This window comes from Dipodomys ordii, unplaced genomic scaffold, assembly GCF_000151885.1.
Source record: "Dipodomys ordii isolate 6190 unplaced genomic scaffold, Dord_2.0 Scaffold5, whole genome shotgun sequence".
NCBI lineage: Eukaryota > Metazoa > Chordata > Mammalia > Rodentia > Heteromyidae > Dipodomys > Dipodomys ordii.
This window is the reverse complement of record NW_012267221.1, coordinates 19,050,387-19,068,531: the sequence shown is the minus strand read 5'-3', so window position 1 is coordinate 19,068,531 and position 18,145 is coordinate 19,050,387. Positions and strand designations below refer to the sequence as shown.

The 18,145-nt window shown below is 39.1% G+C and overlaps 1 protein-coding gene across 2 annotated transcripts in view; it reads left to right on the top strand.

The window, feature by feature from the left end:
• The window catches only part of Stk39 (serine threonine kinase 39), a 206,977-nt gene that overhangs the window by 34,700 nt on the left and 154,132 nt on the right, over window positions 1-18,145 (top strand). For both annotated transcript variants that reach the window (XM_013030494.1, XM_013030500.1), the window contains exons 5-7: window positions 15,236-15,345; window positions 15,565-15,666; window positions 17,257-17,390. In XM_013030494.1, coding sequence (XP_012885948.1) covers window positions 15,236-15,345; window positions 15,565-15,666; window positions 17,257-17,390 — 346 coding nt within the window. The remainder of the gene's footprint in view (window positions 1-15,235; window positions 15,346-15,564; window positions 15,667-17,256; window positions 17,391-18,145) is intronic.

The window sequence follows — 18,145 nt, the reverse complement described above, 5'->3', positions numbered from 1 at the left end:
TGGTAGCTTTAGTATGGTCTTGTTTGTGATCATTTGGTAAATGCCCAAAAGTGGGATTGCTGAGTCATAGGGGAGATCTATGTGGAATTTTTTGAGGAACCTCCATACTGATTTCCAAAGTGGCTGAACAAGTTTACACTCCCACCAACAATGCAGTAAGGTTCCCTTCTGTCCAGCATCTGTTGTTGTGAGAGTTCTTGATTATAGCCATTCTAACTGGGGTGAGATGGTATCTCAATGTTGTTTTGATTTGCATTTCTTTTATGGCTAGTGAAGTTGAGCATTTCTTCATGTGTCTATTGGCCATTCTTTCTTCTTCAGAGAAGTTTCTCTTTAAGTCTTTAGCCCACTTATTTATTGGGCATTCTTTAGTGTTCCTTTTGTGTTCTTTGGCTCTGATGAGGTACACTTAAATGGAGCAGGCTAGAGATTGAAGAGGTATGTTGTGTTGTAAGGGGAGAGAGGTGTCACTTTGAGCAAGGCCATATGAACACTGGGTCAGCATCAAAGACAGCCTCTGATGAATATAGGCAGCTCTGAAAGGCTTGGAGGCATCTGTATTAGGAAATGCTGGTGGCATCACATTTGTGAGCACCATGGCCCAGAGCATGTTACTCTTTCCAGCCCAGTGACCATGTAGTCTCAGTTTGCACATTTGTGTAATAAGAAAACGCTAGAGCAGTAGCATTTTCAGTCAAAACACATTCCATTTAGGATTAGTTAACTTTTACTGTTCTGCTTGTAAAGGGGGTAGGTCCTTTATTGGGGGTGTTGTGGGGAAGGTTTTCTACAGTCCATCTGACCTTCCTTCCTGTTGCTTCAGTCTTTCTCTTTCTTTGCCACATTAATTTCCCAAGAGTTACCAGAGTGAGGAATCTTATGCTGACCTGGCCATATCATTCCCTTCTGGGAAGTTTAAAGGCGATAATGATGGAATAAAGCCCTCAATCACAAGCAAAGGCAGGGGAAAGACCTGCCTGTTTTCCACATCATCTCCACAAGCATGTCTGCTTTAGCTTGCTATGCTTCTAGATTTCCCTCTTCTTGGCTAACTTTCCCGACTCAGTTTGGGACATTTATTCCTTGTGAATTTGTTTTTTCCAATCCTCTTCTCCATAATTTTCTCACCTTCACGGGTTAAGCCCCTCACCTGCTTGCTTGAAAGTTCCCTACATACCCTTACCAGCTAATCTGTGATTAGTAAAACTGAGTCTCTACTTTCTCATTTTACCTTCATACTGGGTAATTCCCAGAGGAAGAAAATCTGTGGGTGCATCTCCACATCCCTCGAGAGTACCTGGCATATGGTAGGTGTCCTAAACCTTTTGGTCAATGTAATCTGACGAGAGACATGCTAGATGTCCTGCTTCAAGGGCAGATGATAGAAAACAAGTACACATGGAGTATTTGTACAGAGGGCATGAATGTAAGGCATAGCTGGAATTTCAACTGAGTAAGCATGTATATCAGTTTAACAAGGAGGTGAGGATATTTAAAAATCTAAGGCCCATATACAGCTGCATATTTTCAAAGCTGAAAATAGCCTTTGGATAAATATTTTTACCACTGATTTTGGATATGCTTTGTTTTAGGCAGCTTTGTTTAAGTGATTAATAATCTTAAGGAAGAGTGATGGGGAACAGGAGTTAATAGACATTGGGTAAGCCAGGAAATGTAGTTTAAAGATTTAGGACAAAAGTCTCATATACCAATTTTTATTTTTGGCTTAAGATACAGAATTGATAAACTTCCTTGATTTGGGGGATCTTGATAAACACCAACATTTGGTGAACCATCTAGCTTGAATCAAGAATGCAATCAATTCTGGAAACTTGGCTTTCCATTCCATCTGCACACCATTAGTGGGAAACACTTGTGGGAGATTTTAAGCTACTTTTCATCCTTAACAGCTGCTAGAAGTTGTTAAGCAATAACCTAGGGAAATCTTACTGGGTGAACCCAATGGAGAGGAATCATTCTGCATGGCTCACTTCCTGGAGTTTTCCCTCCACTATGGTGCATGGGGCCATGGTTAAGCATCTGGGAAGCATCTGGAAGGGCAAGAGACTGGTGGGACTTAGTCTCTCTCCTTGTCTCCCTTTTTCATTCCTCCTCTCTTTTCCTCTTGCCTCTCTCATTTTTAAGGGCCTGTGATATCACTATTAAATTAAATTTCATGCACTATAAAACACTGTGGATGTCTGAGTAAGTCATCCATATATCATACACTTGTTATAGATTTGCAGGATATTTAAATAGTTTTAACATGTATTTATGTTCTACTTTATTTAACCTTGTATTAAAAAGTGTACAGTACTCTTAAGGACACAGTGGCCAAAAATTCTCTGGCTTCCTCAGTTACCCTGAATTCTCAGCCAAGTCCTTTGCTGGTCATGGTTTGTATTACCTACAAATGATATCCTTAGCTTACAAAGTTTCCTTTCAACTCCAAAAGTTTTATACCTTCAGTGTAGATGAGCTCTGTGACACTTAGGCCCACAACATACTGTCATTTCTACATTCTTTCTTGCTTGTTTTAATGGCAGGACCATTTTTCTATTGAAAAGGCCAGATATTGTGGCATTTCTTGTTCCTTAGGTTTGCCAAATCCCCTACATCCTGGCTAATATGTCAGTAAATCCTGTTGCTGACCTCTTCTCACCTAATCCAGGGCAATGTCACCAGTCATCTGGATTGTTAAGGTAACGCCTTAGAGAACTTCTTCAGCTTCTACCCTTGTCTGTACTGCATTTTCTGTGGTGTCCAGAGGAATGCTTTACACTAAGTTCACTTGTATCATCATGCATTTATTGAAAACCCTCAAATCCCTTCCTATGTCAGAGTGCAAGTCAAATTCCTGAGTGGCTCACAAAGTCTTATAAGATCTTGTTCCTATCTCCTGTTTCTTCCTTTCCTTTTGTTATCTCCAGGCAAAGAACCTTCTTCCCAGCTTCCGCCTACTCGTACATGCCCCTTCCTTGGGATCTTTCAATTGATTGCTCCCTCATTCGGGACTACTCTTCCTTACCTCCTTCAGGTCTTGGCTAAAATGTCATATCAATGATATTTCCATACCTCAAACTTCCTATTCCCTGTTGTATTTTTCCGAATTATACATCAGTGTAATTAGTGCCCTGCAATTGCTCTTGCAGACCAGCTTTATTGGCCTGGTAAGCTTGATAAAATGCAGAATCTTGTGCTTTCCCACTTTAGAGCCCCCAACTCAGAGAGGTGGGGCCAGCATCCTAGTGATTGTGATGTATGCTAAATCTAAGAACCACTCCTTTGGATTTTCCTCATTAAATTCATTTAGAATCTGTATTTATCTCTCCCGTGTTTCCCTCAACCTGAATTTACCTATCAACTTGAGTTCAGAGGTTTCCAACTGGGAAAGATACTGAGTGAAGGCTTGGTAAATTGCTGTTGAATGAATTAATGAACATATAGCTATGTAATGTAGGTAAAAGAATTGAGTAATAGCGTTCAATATATGATCCTCATAGTTTTCATGAAGTTTAAGTGTGAGATTTTCTTTATTGTAGAGTTGAGAATCAGGAGATTCTCTGAAGATTGTTTTCCTCAACTAATTCTCCCCCAAATGGTGCAGAAATGATATCAATTGTTTCTTTGAATACTTGTGGCTACTGGAATTGAGTTATTTTAATCATCTACTCTGGCAACTGTCTCTTTCAAGTGTACAGATGGGCAATTGTGGCTTCACAGAGCCTTTGATAGTAAGCTAGTTAAGTGGAGATTTGTATGAAAAGACCACCTGCAGGTATATAAACATTGGAAATCTAGACATTAATATTTGATCTAAGTTGCTTGTGGTTGTCTTTGTGGATTTAGCCAGCCACAAGCTCCTGCCATTTCCAGGAGCATGTCTTTGGGTTGGGACATGATAAGGCCTGTATGTTATACATACCTTGAGATCTTCTTGCAGCAGCTCTGACAGTTCTATAAAGTAGATCTCACAACCAAAGGGACTGAGAACTGCTGAGCAGCTATGGACTTGTGTAAGGTCATTTTGAAGGTCATGAAAACAGAGGATTCCGGAACTCCTCAGACTCCACTTTCAGTCTATGCCATTAGGCTCCCTTTGTCACCCCCATGTGATTTTACACTTTGGCTGCCTTAGGGCTCAGGTTTTTTTTCTTTTTTGCTGTAAATAAATTGAGGTTGACATGTTCTTCAAAGATCTATCTTGTATCAAAATGTTTTCAATGGTTCTTCCTAAGCTGCAGTCATTAAAGATAGTCTCAGATCTATTTTAAGGCATTCATCAGAGGATGATCTTTGGCATGGGGGGGTGAATTAAGCCAATTAAATATCTGTCCAGTGGATAGGACAGAGGACCTCTAACATGTTCCTCCTACCCACTGAAGCTCCAGGAAGAATAGGTTTGTGGTTTGAGGACTATGTGGTTTTCTTTTGTTCCCAGGAATTATTGTATCTAATAGAAAGATGACCATTGCTGGTCTCTTAATCACATGTAACAGAGTGTTTTGGGGGTTGAGAGAATTGGCTCTTGCCTGGGATCTTCTCCATAGCAGGCCTGGGATTCCAGCCTTGCAGTCATTTTTGAAACTTGCTGATGGCAATGTCAAGAATCTACCCCGATGTGGCCCCAAGTATGGGAAGGCCTATTTCTTTCTATTTCAGTTATTTTTTAAAGGTGAAAATCTACCTTAGGGAATAAAAAAGTAATCCCCCCACCTTATTTTGCTATCAATAGTATTATAAAATGTCTTCTGTTGTTTCAGACAGCCAAGACTGCCTCTCCCTCATTAGTTGATGGATAATAGGGACTTTTTCCAGAGTAGCTGGGAAGTGACTTTCCAGGACCCAGTTTCAAGGGCCACAGGATAATGTGTTCTCACTTTCTAATCAAGGGCAAAGATGATTGAATGTCAGAGGTCTCTCTGGCCTTCTCTGCTCTTCCTAGGCTACCAGGCTTTTTCTGGATTGGGACAAGTGTTATGTGAACAATTGGTTAATGGATTAATGTAATGTAGATAAGTGCCAACATACTCATTGAATCACTTAAAAGATGAGTGTATTGAAGCTTATTACTCTCATGAAATAAAGATACCACTCTCAATTTACCAAGAGATTCACCTGAGGTTTTCATGAGTAGGAGGGAGAGGGCTGCAAACATCTGTTCTGAGAATGAGGCTAATCCCAATCTCTTCCCCTTTGCCATGGCATCTCCCTTGAGCATCAGTTAGTGATAGACAGTATTATGATTATAAATGATTTTCATGTGCTTAAAAGATTTTGTGAACCTGAGAACTCCCATAGAGAAGTGTGTCATTAATGGATTGCTTGTTTGGCTGGACACATTGCATGTAGATGGGAGTCTTAGGGCTAAATGGTTCTGTGCAGGGTGTGATTTACATTTGTACTGTCCTTATATTCATCCTGCCACACCAATGAATGTGCACACATAAATGCTTATTCTCCTCTTCTCTCTTTTCATGACTGTGGTTCTCTCTTCATCTAAAAGGTGAAAAGAGGAAAGCTGTGCATTCTGAATCATACCATAGCTCCTGCCAGGAAACTTCTGCAACTTTAGTGTGTGTTGAATCAGCCAAGGATCTGGCTACAGAGCAGATTCTGAACCAGCAGCTCTGAAGTTCCCGAGTGGTACAGATGACTCTGGTCTGTGGACCCCTACTTCAGTGAAGGGGGTTGAGACTCTCCTATTTCTTAGATGTGTATTATTCTGTATGAGGTTGTTGTAAGTGTTGCCCTAAATAACAACTATTGATAAGAAGATAAATTAAGCTTTTCTTGCAGCCTGCTCCTCATCGCTCTTTGAGATGTTGCTGCATTAATTTGTTTTGATAGGTGCCTCTGGCATTAAGAGCTGTTTTAAAATCTAAAACTATGCTATGTGCTAATGTGCTTGCTGATTTCCCCTGCATTGTTGTATTAGTACCAATTTAGCTATACAAGGAGGGATTTCATTGTCCTATTTCTAAGCAGATTCACCCTCATCTTCTTTCTCTCTTTTCCATTCTCCTCTCCTTCCCAAACTAATTTCAACAAATCTGGTGTGTGTGTGTGTGTGTGTGTGTGTGTGTACACATATACACACATAATTACACATAAATTTTGTGGCACTAGGAGGCTTGGAACTCAGTTTTATGCTTGTAGGCCGATGCATTACCACTGAGCTACTCGTCTAGCTTTGTGCTTGGTAATATTTACCAAGTCCTTTCAGTATGACATTAGCCTCTGATGTAAATAGTGGTGAGGAGTATGATTAGACATGGCTGAATTGTTGAAAGACAGGAGATTGTAAGAGTTACTTGTTTGAGTACAGATCACAGAGTCCTTGTCTGACAGGAGCTTAGAGATAATTTATTATCTCATGTTACAAGAAGTTTTTGGCACTTGGTTTCAGAGTTGATGCAGAGGCCCAGGAGAAAGGGCCCAGACCCTTTCCTGTTTCCCTTCTGGACTTCAGGTGTGACCATCACACTTGTCTTCACAGGAGACTCTTGCTTACATCATTACATCTTTACCTGACTATTCCCACACAGAAAGGGGAATAGGAAGCAAAGGATACTTGTGGGTGGTTCTGCTCTAGAGAAAAACTTCCCCATAGGTGCACACATTATTCTCCTTGGAATAGTGTGGACTAACATGGACCCTCAGAGCAGACCATTCATGGCTAAAGAGGAGCAAGTACCATGAGTGGCCTGGCAAATCAGTCAGCAGTGTGTCCCACAGGATGCACAGTACGGAGAACCTACCGTATCTGAAGCCCAACAGAATAAAACCCTAGCAATTGTCACTCAGAAAAATGGAGACAATTTTCAAGGACTGTGAACAGAGCTTCCCTTCTGTCTTGTTTGATTCTAGGTGTTTCTTCAGAGTGGGAACTTGTATTCCCTGTTCCCTTTCTCATTACTACATCTCTTCTTCAGTACCCCACAGTAGGCCTTTGAGTGAGGGTCCCCCACACTATACCATGTGTGTCTTTGTGTCACTCTTGGGCTTTGTAGCAGTCATGGGTGTGCTGAAATGTCACTGTAGTAGTAGAGGGGAAACTGCTCCTTAGCAAAGTGGGCTTATTTCAAGAAGAAAAAACCCCAGGGAGTGTTGATGGCTGCTGTTCCAGATTTTGCCATATTCCGTCTTGTCCTCCTGGGCTCTTCATTATACTACTGACCCTTGGTTGTCCTGAGTTCTGCTGAGCAAAAGTTGACTATCTGGAGATACAGTGTCTACCTGGACACTCAATGTGTTCCCTGTGTCCTCTCCATGTCAGTGTAGAACCAGTCTCCCTGCTCCTCCTGGGGCAGTAGTTTTCCCAGCAGGCCAAAAGGAGGGCACAACCTTCCTGTTTCCACTCAGACTTGGCTCTTATTGTCCAGAGGTCTGATGACATTTTGATGATGGCAAGGCTCCAGGAAAGTGAAAAGGCTGCAATTTAATTTAAACCAACAACAACAACACCAGCACCAACAATATAACAAGAACTGGTAGACAAATCCTGGATTTAATTATACATTAAAGAAATAAAAGTGGGAAAAGTTGATTTGGTTAGTTGAAGAAGCAATTGGATAAGCATGGCAATGCAAAAGAAACAGCCCTAGAAACCTGTTGGATCCCATACATGCTGAGTGGTTGCGTGGGTTGAGCTGCTTTGTTTTTCTTGACTAGAGAGTGCTGTGAACAGAGATCAGAACTATTACCAGGATGGAATAAATAGGGTTGCAGTGGGAAAAGGAACCCCTCTGCTTTTGTAATTTAGAAAGCTGGGTTCTCTCTCTCTCTCTCTCTCTCTCTCACACACACACACACACACTCACACACACAAACACACACATACGCAAACACATGCATGCATGTACACACATATTGAGAAATGAAGGGAAAGGGCACCTAGGAACTCCTTGCAGAAAATGGGAATTTAGTTCTGAATGTAATATGTAGTGTACACTAACATCTATCTCGATTATCTATCTTCTCTTCATATGGTTCAGATCATGTGATAGTTACCCAGTTTCATACATTTCCCCATATTTGTTGTCACTGGAAGGCCAGGATTGTGTCTAAATCACAGTTCTGTAAGCTTATGACATCCAGGGGCATGCCTGTATCCCCATTGCATGCTGAACAGGAGCAAGGTATTTCACCACTGATACATATCCTGGGATAAATGCAGTACAAAAATAGTAAGAGATACAATGTTAAAAACATATTCTATATAGTCTGTTCCTAACAGAATTAAGAAAATATTTATTGCTGTTTTATACCCATTATTATGGCATGTGCATAATTTAAATCACAATGAAATTCTGTATATGCTATGCTTCCTGAGTGTAACATTTCAAGGAAACCTGTGGCGCTCTGGGAGACCAGCAGTATTGAGTACATTGCAGTCTTGCCAGTGAGGTTTCCAGAGTCTTGTGAGGGAAAGGAAAATTAAAAAATTAAAAAGGACAACTGAAAATGAAATCAAACTATAAAGGGATTGTTTTTCACAATATAAATATGACATTTAGGATTAACCAGAGAACCTCAAAGTAGTTTTTCTGAGTTGAGTAATCACAACTTGATATTTATCCAAGGAAGAGCTTAGGAGTTGTGGAGTCTTAACCCCACTGTTCTAGTTTGCATTTGCTTTTCAGTAAAGAAAATTATACTAGACTTTTGCAACATGGAGATCTGGGCTAAAAGGATAATATGCAGTCCTTCTCCCTTTTAAAGGACTAGGTTTTATTCAGATCCTCAATAACTTTCTGTTGTATTCCTTGGTAAATCATTTAATCTTTTTATTCCTTTTCCTTTTTTCAATTCCAATACCCACAAGTCGAAGTGTTTTCTTAAGGCTTTTTGTAATCCTTCCCATTTGCAGAGTATTCACATGCAGGCTCTGTTCATTGTACTGCTGGGTTGTGGCTGGGGTCTGCTCTTCTTCTAGCCCTTTTCTGAACTCCTCTCCACTACAATTTCTCAGTTTTCCTTGGAGTGACTGACACTGGTTGTGTGGGTTGCTAGTAGGATCAGGTATAAAGAGGATCAAGTACAAGAGGATCAAGTTCAAGTTCCCTTTTCCCATGCTCTGCCCTTGGTTAGTAGTTAGGACCTTGAACTATTTAGCTTAGTACTTGCCTGCATTTTAAAGTCATGTCTTTTGGGGAACAAAAGATACTGCTTATAGCCAGGAAGCTGGGAGTGGGGGTGGGGCTCCCTCTATTTCATTATTTTAGTCCTTTAGAACATTTGCTGGGATTGATGTCCTTGTGACTATATTGGAGGAACTCTGAACTTACCAAGCATTGATTCTGTTACTCCCTAGCCAGATTTTGAACTGACCCAGAGCTATGTTTTCTGTGTACAGCTCAGGTAGGAACCTTTTTCAAATAATAGTAGATTTTAAAGTAGGCAAGGGTTAGGGCTTCTCATTTAGACACCCTCTTGGTTTTTCAGAAAAATGATTTTCGGAATAATTTTGTCATCCATTAGCCAGTAAGCCCCTGAATGGGTCTCACAATTTGTTCTATAAGCTCAAGGAAATCCCTGCTTATAGGTGAATAAGAGATTTCCTTGTACCCAACATGGCACAGTCCAGGTGCCGGTTTTCTTTTTCCTTATATTATCATTAGAAGCCTAAATCCACACATGACTGCTTAGTCTATGTTTAGATTGACTGTATTCTTTTATTTAATTAATTTAAAGGTTAGAAGAATATTTACAATATTTTAGCTGAGAACATTTATTTTCACTAGTGAAAGCCCATTTAATGCAGGTATCATGCTGCTCCACAAATCATTGTTTTCCCTAGCAATAACCTTCTTGATATTTTACCTGGCTCATACATATCTATGTTTAGATAAAAGGGTAGAAATGAATCATCCCTCCCTCCCTTCTTCTCTCCCTCTTTCCCTCCTTCCTTATCTTTTTCCTTCCTTTCTTCTTTTCCTTCCTTCTCTCTCCATCCTTCTCTGCTTCCTTCCCCTCATTTCCCCTGCCCTCTTCTCTCCTCTCTTTTTTTCTTTTCTTTTTGATAGCAAAGGGTGTTTCATTTTTTTTAGCAAAACAAAAGTACATTTCAGGGGATGAGATGGACACTTGGTAAGGGTTGTTGTTTGATAGGGTGGGTTACTGAATGGCTGGAAACTCAGGCCTTCACCTTATAGCAGAAATACTTCTATAAGCTTCCCCTGGTCTCCAGGATCAAGTGCTATGAGAATCCTCTGGAACAAGGCATTCTTGGTTAGAAGGCCAGCTGGCCACCTGGAATGTGGTGTCTCAAATAGAATATCACATGGTACATATTGAAGTATTTTAGGTAAGTTTCAGAAATCATAACACAGTTGCCAGACTAGTCTCACGGATTATATTAGGCAAGAAGAATTGCTTTTCCAGTTGCCTGCTTTCCCTCCTACCCCCACCCCCCCGCCTGCCTGCCTTTTATTAATGGATTTGTTGCTGTCACAAAAATGGGAGTTTTTACATGATGGTCCTGATGTTTGGCTTCTCTGGAAAAATTGGGAGGTCTGGCAGCCCCTAGTCCACATTTCCTCTGGGGCAGGCTTCTATTTCAGTTGAGTGACAGTAGCTGCTTTAGACCTGGGTGTGAAGGGACTGAAAATGAGCTCCATACCTTCTTTCCTCCTGACCCCTGTAGATATTTGAGTTTTTGACCCTTGCAGCTGTCAGACAGTTTTTCTTCCTGGCTCCACACTTGTCCTTTGCTGATGCTGTGTCTTTGTCTGGAATCTGTTTCCTGTAAGGATTGCCTGTCCAAATCGTCACTTCATTTTCAAGGTTGGATCCAAGGCCTACTTTGGTTACAGTCGTTCACCATTGTATAGTTGAAGCTCTACTGCCTCCACATAGACAGCATAGTATTCTATTTTACATGTTGTTCAGTTGTCTACTTTATCTTATCCTACTGGATTGGTGATATTTTTCTTTTAAAAAATATTTTATTGTATAGATGCTGTTATAGTTACATGAGTAAGATAATGAGTATATTTCTTGTCAATCATTGTTACCTCTCCTCTGTTTTTCTCCTACTATCCCCTCCCTCCCCCACCTCCCCTATTCCCCTATCCACTGAAGTTGTAAAGTTCATTTCCAACATAGTGTCTTGTGAGTCTCATTCTTGCAATGGGTCATCCTGTGTCCCTGTTTCAGCATTTTGTTATTTTCCTTCCCCTCCTCAAATAAGATAAAGATGCAAGATACCAACAACAGGGATATATCATAGGGGGAAGAACATACAAAAGGAAAAAATATATCACATAATTGTTGTTAAAAACAACAACAGCAAAGAAAAACCACTTGTATCCATATCTTGGGGTTCATTTCGTTTAGCATCATCTTACATGGTTATATGTACATAGCTTTTGAGCTTTTCTGCTCATCTCTATGATTGTCCTAGATGTATTTATTGTCCTAGATGTAATTATTGCAAATAAGGGGAACCATGGGACCTATATGGGTCTGGCTTACTTCATTTAGTATGTTTTTTTCCAAGTCTTTCCATTTCCTAACAAATGGGGCAGTGTCATTCTTTCTGATGGAAGCATAGAATTCCATTATATATATATATATATATATATATATATATATATATTCCATATAGAATGGTGATTTTTTGCAAATTCTTTATTGTGATTATGTGATTACATGATTTCACAAATTTCACAGTATTGTGCAATAGTGATGCTTAGTTAAAGTCACAATGGTGATATTCTTAAAGGTGTAACATTTATATTTCTCATATTTTACATTTACAACTTCCCAAAGGCTACTGTACTCCTTAGCTCATTTACCTTGTTTGTTAAAAGGCAGAGAATAGTAGCTTATTGATCCACCTAAGAGTTATGACAAGAAATGTATTTGATTGAAGAAGGAGGAGAGTCATATAAATATAAGAATAGAAAAGAGGCCCACGTAAGAAGGCAGGTGAGGCCACAGAGGCCAAGGAAGCCTCTTGTGGAAGTCACACATTGGGATTCTGCCTACCCTTTCCTGACACCCTCCTCTTGTATAGTCTAGCCTTAGGCCTGGCATCTGAGATTCCCAGCTTAAAACTATTAGTATGTGATATTTCCTGGTAGTTCTTCCACTCTCAGAATCAGATCTCTATAAACCTACAGCTCTTTTTCAAGGTTTAGCATTGACACTCAAAATAAGACAATGACTAGAGTTTCTTGAATGGTTAAGTGGTAAATTAGCTACAGGGGATAGATGTACATTGAATAAATAATCCAGAGCCAGGATGCCAAGGGTGCTTTGGTTAAGAAGGACATGGAGGAGGTCCTGTGTGGCTGGTCCTTTGCACACTGGAGGGATAATGTACATGGGCCTCCAGCCTCGTGTGTGGAGGCAGTACTGGTGAGGTTGAGGAGCTCATGGAGTCAGGAATAAAAAGAAGTTTGTTGGGGCTGGGTCTCACAGCTGGATCTACCACTGGTGACAAAGGAGGTGGGAGAAGTTTGTCTGTTGGGCTGAAGGATTTTGACTATATTTTAAGAGGATGAGAGGCTTTAAAGGCTTGTATAGAGCCTTAGGTCTGTGACATAGGAAGGCCTATAGACTGGAGCGCAGATAATGAGGAAGCAGGAGGTGAGAAGAGGCTGCCGTAGGAATCCTTGCAAGAAATAAGGGTGGCTGAAACTGAGGCAGTGGCTTCTGGGGAGGGAGAGAATAGAGAGATCTCAAAGACTTGGGAGTCTTTTAGTTATGAGGACAGAATTCTTTCTTTAAAACACTCTTCAGTTAATTTCCTCAGGCAGGAAGACTGCCTGACTAACTTTAGGTGAACCCTTTGGCTTCATGTTGCAGGAGGAATGTCCATGGATTCGGACTCAGGAGTGTCTGGCACCATTCCCTTTGGCTATGTAGATGTGGCCCTGCGGAAACAAGGATGGCTTTTCACTGTGAACTGTTGTGCCACCTTGTCTCACTGTCACATGTAAGCTGGCTTGACAGCATATACCAGTTTTCCTGTTTGTAGAAGCACATTGTGTACTTTGGTCCAAGACATTCTGTTCCTTAGCACATATAAATCTTCTTGTGTACACATTAGCCATACATAAGAGCAAATGGTGTATTTATTCTTCTGTCTTATGAGCCAGTGGATGTTAGCATTAGTGTTTTCTGCTTCTGGAATTCTTGTTCTGAGCTTTAAAGACATTTAACCATCTGTTTATGACTTTAAGTGAATGTTCTGAGTGGAGGCTATGAATAAATACGTGAATCATGAAAGATATATCAAAGAGGTATTGTCAATAATGAACTGCTGCTATACATCTTGCTTAGCTATTTTCTGGCTTTTAAATTGTCTAATAGGAGCAGACAGGAATTGAAAAAATAATGTCCAGTATGGATTTTTTTTGGTTTAAATCTGTCTTTTTCTAAGAGGCTTGGTATAGGATTGCTTGAGCTGCGTTTAAAAGAATCTGATCTTTCCTTAAGGCAGTTTTTTCTATAGTTTATTTATGTCATATGTATGCAATTAATATTATATTATAAAATCTTTAAATAAATATAAGATGTTAACTTTATTATTGAACCTCACTTTGGAGAATAAACTGGAATTAATCTTTCTGAAAGCATTATCATATTCATTCTTCTACCCAGATACAGTACACTTTTACAAATGATTCTGTCCACCCAACTTTTCTTAAAGAGAATGAACCCTACCTTCTCCCACTCACAAGAGACTTGATTGGTTCCAGAGGATTTTTCCAAAACGCTTCATTTTTTCTGACCTCTGTAATATAATGTGAAACTCAAAAGAATTTTATATTTGGACCCACATATGTGAATTAAGTTGAATAACAGTTTTTTCACAGTATGCTTTTGCTCAGTAATAGCACCTGAGTAGTAGCAGTTGGAACAAACACTCCATTTGTCAATTTTCATTTCTTTTACTTAGAATGAGATTCCTGCTGGGAGTTGAGTATATTTAAATGTAAATAAAATGAAACAGTCAATGTATTTTCATGTAGGGAAGTAGTTGCAGTGTAATTAAGACATACAGTTGCATAACTGAAAATCCAGGCCAAAAGTTTATATATTGACCTTGGTTTGTACTTGAGTTATTCTTTGGTAATTATTGTCATTCTGACAGTTAACAAAGGAAACTAGTAAAGAATATCAGACTAACTTTCAGGAACCAGACTGCATAGTTTATGCATTATTTGAAAGTGTTGACTACCCTTTTAATTAATATCTACCAGTTCACTATCTAGGAGTCTTTTGACTTAAGTTACAAACAAGTATACTAGTTTTGAATAACTGCTACTTTAACTGATTAACCATTGGTAATCTTTATGCAAAAATACAAGTAGGATTGCATGTGTTAGTAATCAGCTGGTAGTCTCTCCTGTTACATGGAGAGATATTCTTTCCAATGGGCTTATGCAGCATGTTTAATCATCCTACATAATTTTTAATATATAAGAAGAGTAATTATTTTAATTACTATTTTATTTTTAAGTAATAGTTATTGGGAGGAATATTATTTAAGTTCTACAAACCATGCCATCTGTTTTTAGGAAATTCAGGAAAATAACATAGGGAAAAGAGAGTTGTTGCTTACAAAGCTTTTCTTTTGTGTGGGTAGCTGAACATGCACAAACCTAGGCCTGGTGGCTTTGTGCACTGGGTTTATGGGTTTGCCATTATGATTTTAGCTAAGGTGTTAGTAAGCACTGTTTAGTCGAGGATATGGGAACATGAAAGATGAATGTTTTTCATCTTTTAAAAATAAGTCTGTAAACATTGGCAACTTGAATTAAAGAAGCTAGAAAATCATAAGAATATATACAAAAAAAGGAGCTATACTGTGTACAACTTGTACTTTCCCCAGTGGTATTCTTACAAGTGATTTTCTAAAATGAATCTTGGCTAAAGCTGAAATTTTATTTTCAGGGTTTTAAGAATGTGTTTAGCTTTTCATTGGTATCTTAATACTTTATGATTAATTATGACTTTTGGTATTGATTTAGTGGAAATATAATTCGGTATAGTGAGCTTTTGGGTCGATGGGCTTGCTGACCTATTCGGTACCTGAGAAGGTACCTGTCATACATGGCAGATGGGAAGAGCAGCCTAGCCTAGGTCTGAGAGCTGCATGAATGTTTGCAAGAATTCATTATCATCCTAAAGCTCACCAGGAAGAGATATGTTCCAAGAGACAGAATTTATAAGCAATGTCTTACATAAAAAAAAGGTTGATTTTTCTTTTCCCTTTCAGATTTTGGGGTAAGTGCATTCTTAGCAACAGGAGGTGATGTTACACGGAATAAAGTAAGAAAAACATTTGTTGGCACCCCATGTTGGATGGCCCCTGAAGTCATGGAACAGGTACAAAAAAAGGTTACCTTGATTGTTATAGTATTATGACACATACCCGTAGCACATTAAAATTTCATTGTAGTCAATTTTAGTAGAGTGAATTGTGTAAAGCCTTTAGCAAGTTAATATGAAAGTTATTTATAAACAGGTCTGTCTTCCTGATATAATAAGATATGTAATATAGCTGCGGTATCATTGTGTGTTTCTTTTGCTGTTTTTCTTTTTTAGGTGAGAGGCTATGACTTCAAGGCTGACATGTGGAGTTTTGGGATAACTGCCATTGAATTAGCAACAGGAGCAGCACCTTATCACAAATATCCTCCTATGAAAGTAATTACTGTTGGAAATAATATGTGGGGTTTGAAATGTGATTGGGTGGCATTGATTGTCTAATTCTCTTGAACTTACTCATTTTTCTCTTAGACATGCAGAGAATTAATGGAGGAATGCAGCCAAGTTGAATACTGCCTAATTTTCTCAGTGAACATAATGGGCATTTCCCAGCTTTGAAGCTGGATTTACGTTCTTAGCTAGAGTTCAGGGAAGAATGTGATTAGATTGGTTGATAGAAGTTGAGAGCTCTGACAGATGCTGGTCATGACTCTTTAGAGCAGAACAATTCTAGTCCCCAAAGAATAGCAAAGAACAGATTTAGTGACATCATCTTCTCAGATGGATCTCACAGAGCCTAAGGACTTTTATTTTTAATTTTTAATGCCCTACAGTATTCTCTCCCCTGACCTCACAGTGTCATATTGGTGGCTCATCTCATGTGAGTGAGTCATGATATTTTTAGTCTGCAGCATATATGTTGGGTACTATTTCCAGAGTTTTGTTACCCTTCAATCTTGCATTCTAAATTATTTTTCTTACTTCTGAGAACTGAAGTTACTCTGAGGACTTTGTATTTTACTCAGTGTTTTTATTTTCTATTCTTTTGTTTTTCCTGTTTGTTTTTTTTTAAACAGGAAAACAAATACTATTTCTTAGCTGAATCTTATGAGAACTTGCTAATCCCAGTCTGAAATCCAGTAGAACTTTTTTCCAGAGTTCCCAGCCCTTCATGTTGTCCTTTTCGCCATTATCCTCTGTGAACAATAAACTGTCACTTTCATCCTGCATGTATTCAGACATCTGAAAGTGTTTGAAAAGAGCCTTGACATGTATAGCATTTGCATAAATTAAGGTTGATCTATGCATTTATTTTACTTTGTAGGTCAATTGTTGCACATTCTATTTTCTTATTAAAGCAAGTAATTTTGATGTTATTGTAAAATAGCATGTTTATTTTTTACCTTTTTTGATTTGAAATTTTATTTTATTTTATCTTCCTCTCAAAGCAGCATGGCCTTTGATCTGATTATGGATCTTCACAACTCCTGGCTATCTACCAAGCTGTTTTTCACAATTTTCTGTATGTTTTCTCTCTCTCTCTCTCTCTCTCTCTTTCTCTCTCTTTCAAAGGACATCATGTTACCTCCTGTGATGTGGTTTTATTTTTAGGGTTGGTAATATATTTCAGAAACCCTGCATACGGTTAGTTCCTTCATTTTGAATGGCCTGCACAAATGACTGTCACTTTTTCTTTTTGCCACCCACCACCCTCTTTCTGTGCTAGAGCTGTGTGCTGGAGGCACTGGGAGAGCCAGGTCCCAGAAATCTCTGCCCTGGTTGCTTCGGGAGCTCATTCTTAACACAGAGAGCAAATTTCATAAGTACTGACAATGGAATAACAAAAAAGGTTAAAGAGTAATAGATTTCCAAAGTGACATGAATATTTTGAGTACACATTTTTTTGGAAAGTTAAATAATGGAAAACCTAGAGAAGGAGGGCCTCTGATAGGTTTGTACAGAACTACCAATATCAGGGTAGCAAATAGGTGAACTGATATTCTGTCTTCATGTTTCTTAATGCTGCAGGTGTTAATGTTGACCTTGCAAAATGATCCACCTACTTTAGAAACTGGCGTAGAGGATAAAGAAATGATGAAAAAGTATGGCAAGTCCTTTCGAAAATTACTTTCACTGTGTCTTCAGAAAGATCCTTCCAAAAGGTATGTCAATGTTAGTGGAGGAGCTAGTGACCTGGTTTGAGTCCTGACAAAGCTGTTTTTGTGGAGGTGAAAGTTTATGTGAGAACACTGGGAAGGTACTTTTAGTTCCAGGGGAAACCCTTCTCTGATCTCCTGATTCACATCCTGTTAGCAGAATACAACATGGCTTCAAGGGGGAGGGAAGCAGGTGGAGGAAAGGGGGAGGAAGATCAAAATTCTTAATAAGTCTTCACTGTGCCTGTTATGTGTGGGCTCTGTCATCTGAGGAAATGAAGTAAAATAGAACTCAGAAGAAACTGGCAGTGCTGCATTCAGAAGCTGAGCTAATATTCTGCTCACTGTAGGTTGAGCTGACCTCGCAGGACTTGAACATCTGGCTAGCGCCAGTCTGAACCAGGCAGAGCTACTGAATTTTGCATGAGCTTCCTTTTAGTTGCAGAACAAGTTGGCTATGCATTTAAAAGATTATCAGCAAAGAAGATTAAGGAGATTTTTACCTAGAAAGATTAATCATATAAACAGAAGCAAATGGCTTTAAATTAACTTTAGTGTTTTTTTCTTTGTTTTTGTGTTATTGTCCTGTATGGTAAATGTCTCTGTTGTTTGAAGTGTCTCTGTAGCTCTGTGACTTTGAAATGTCCTCAGTACTGATAATGGAGACTAGTATTTTTTTTTTTTTTAGCACTTAAAGGAGAACATTAATGATGTGACTCACACACGGGGCTTACCTTGGTAAGGTCCTTTTGTGGGTCCTT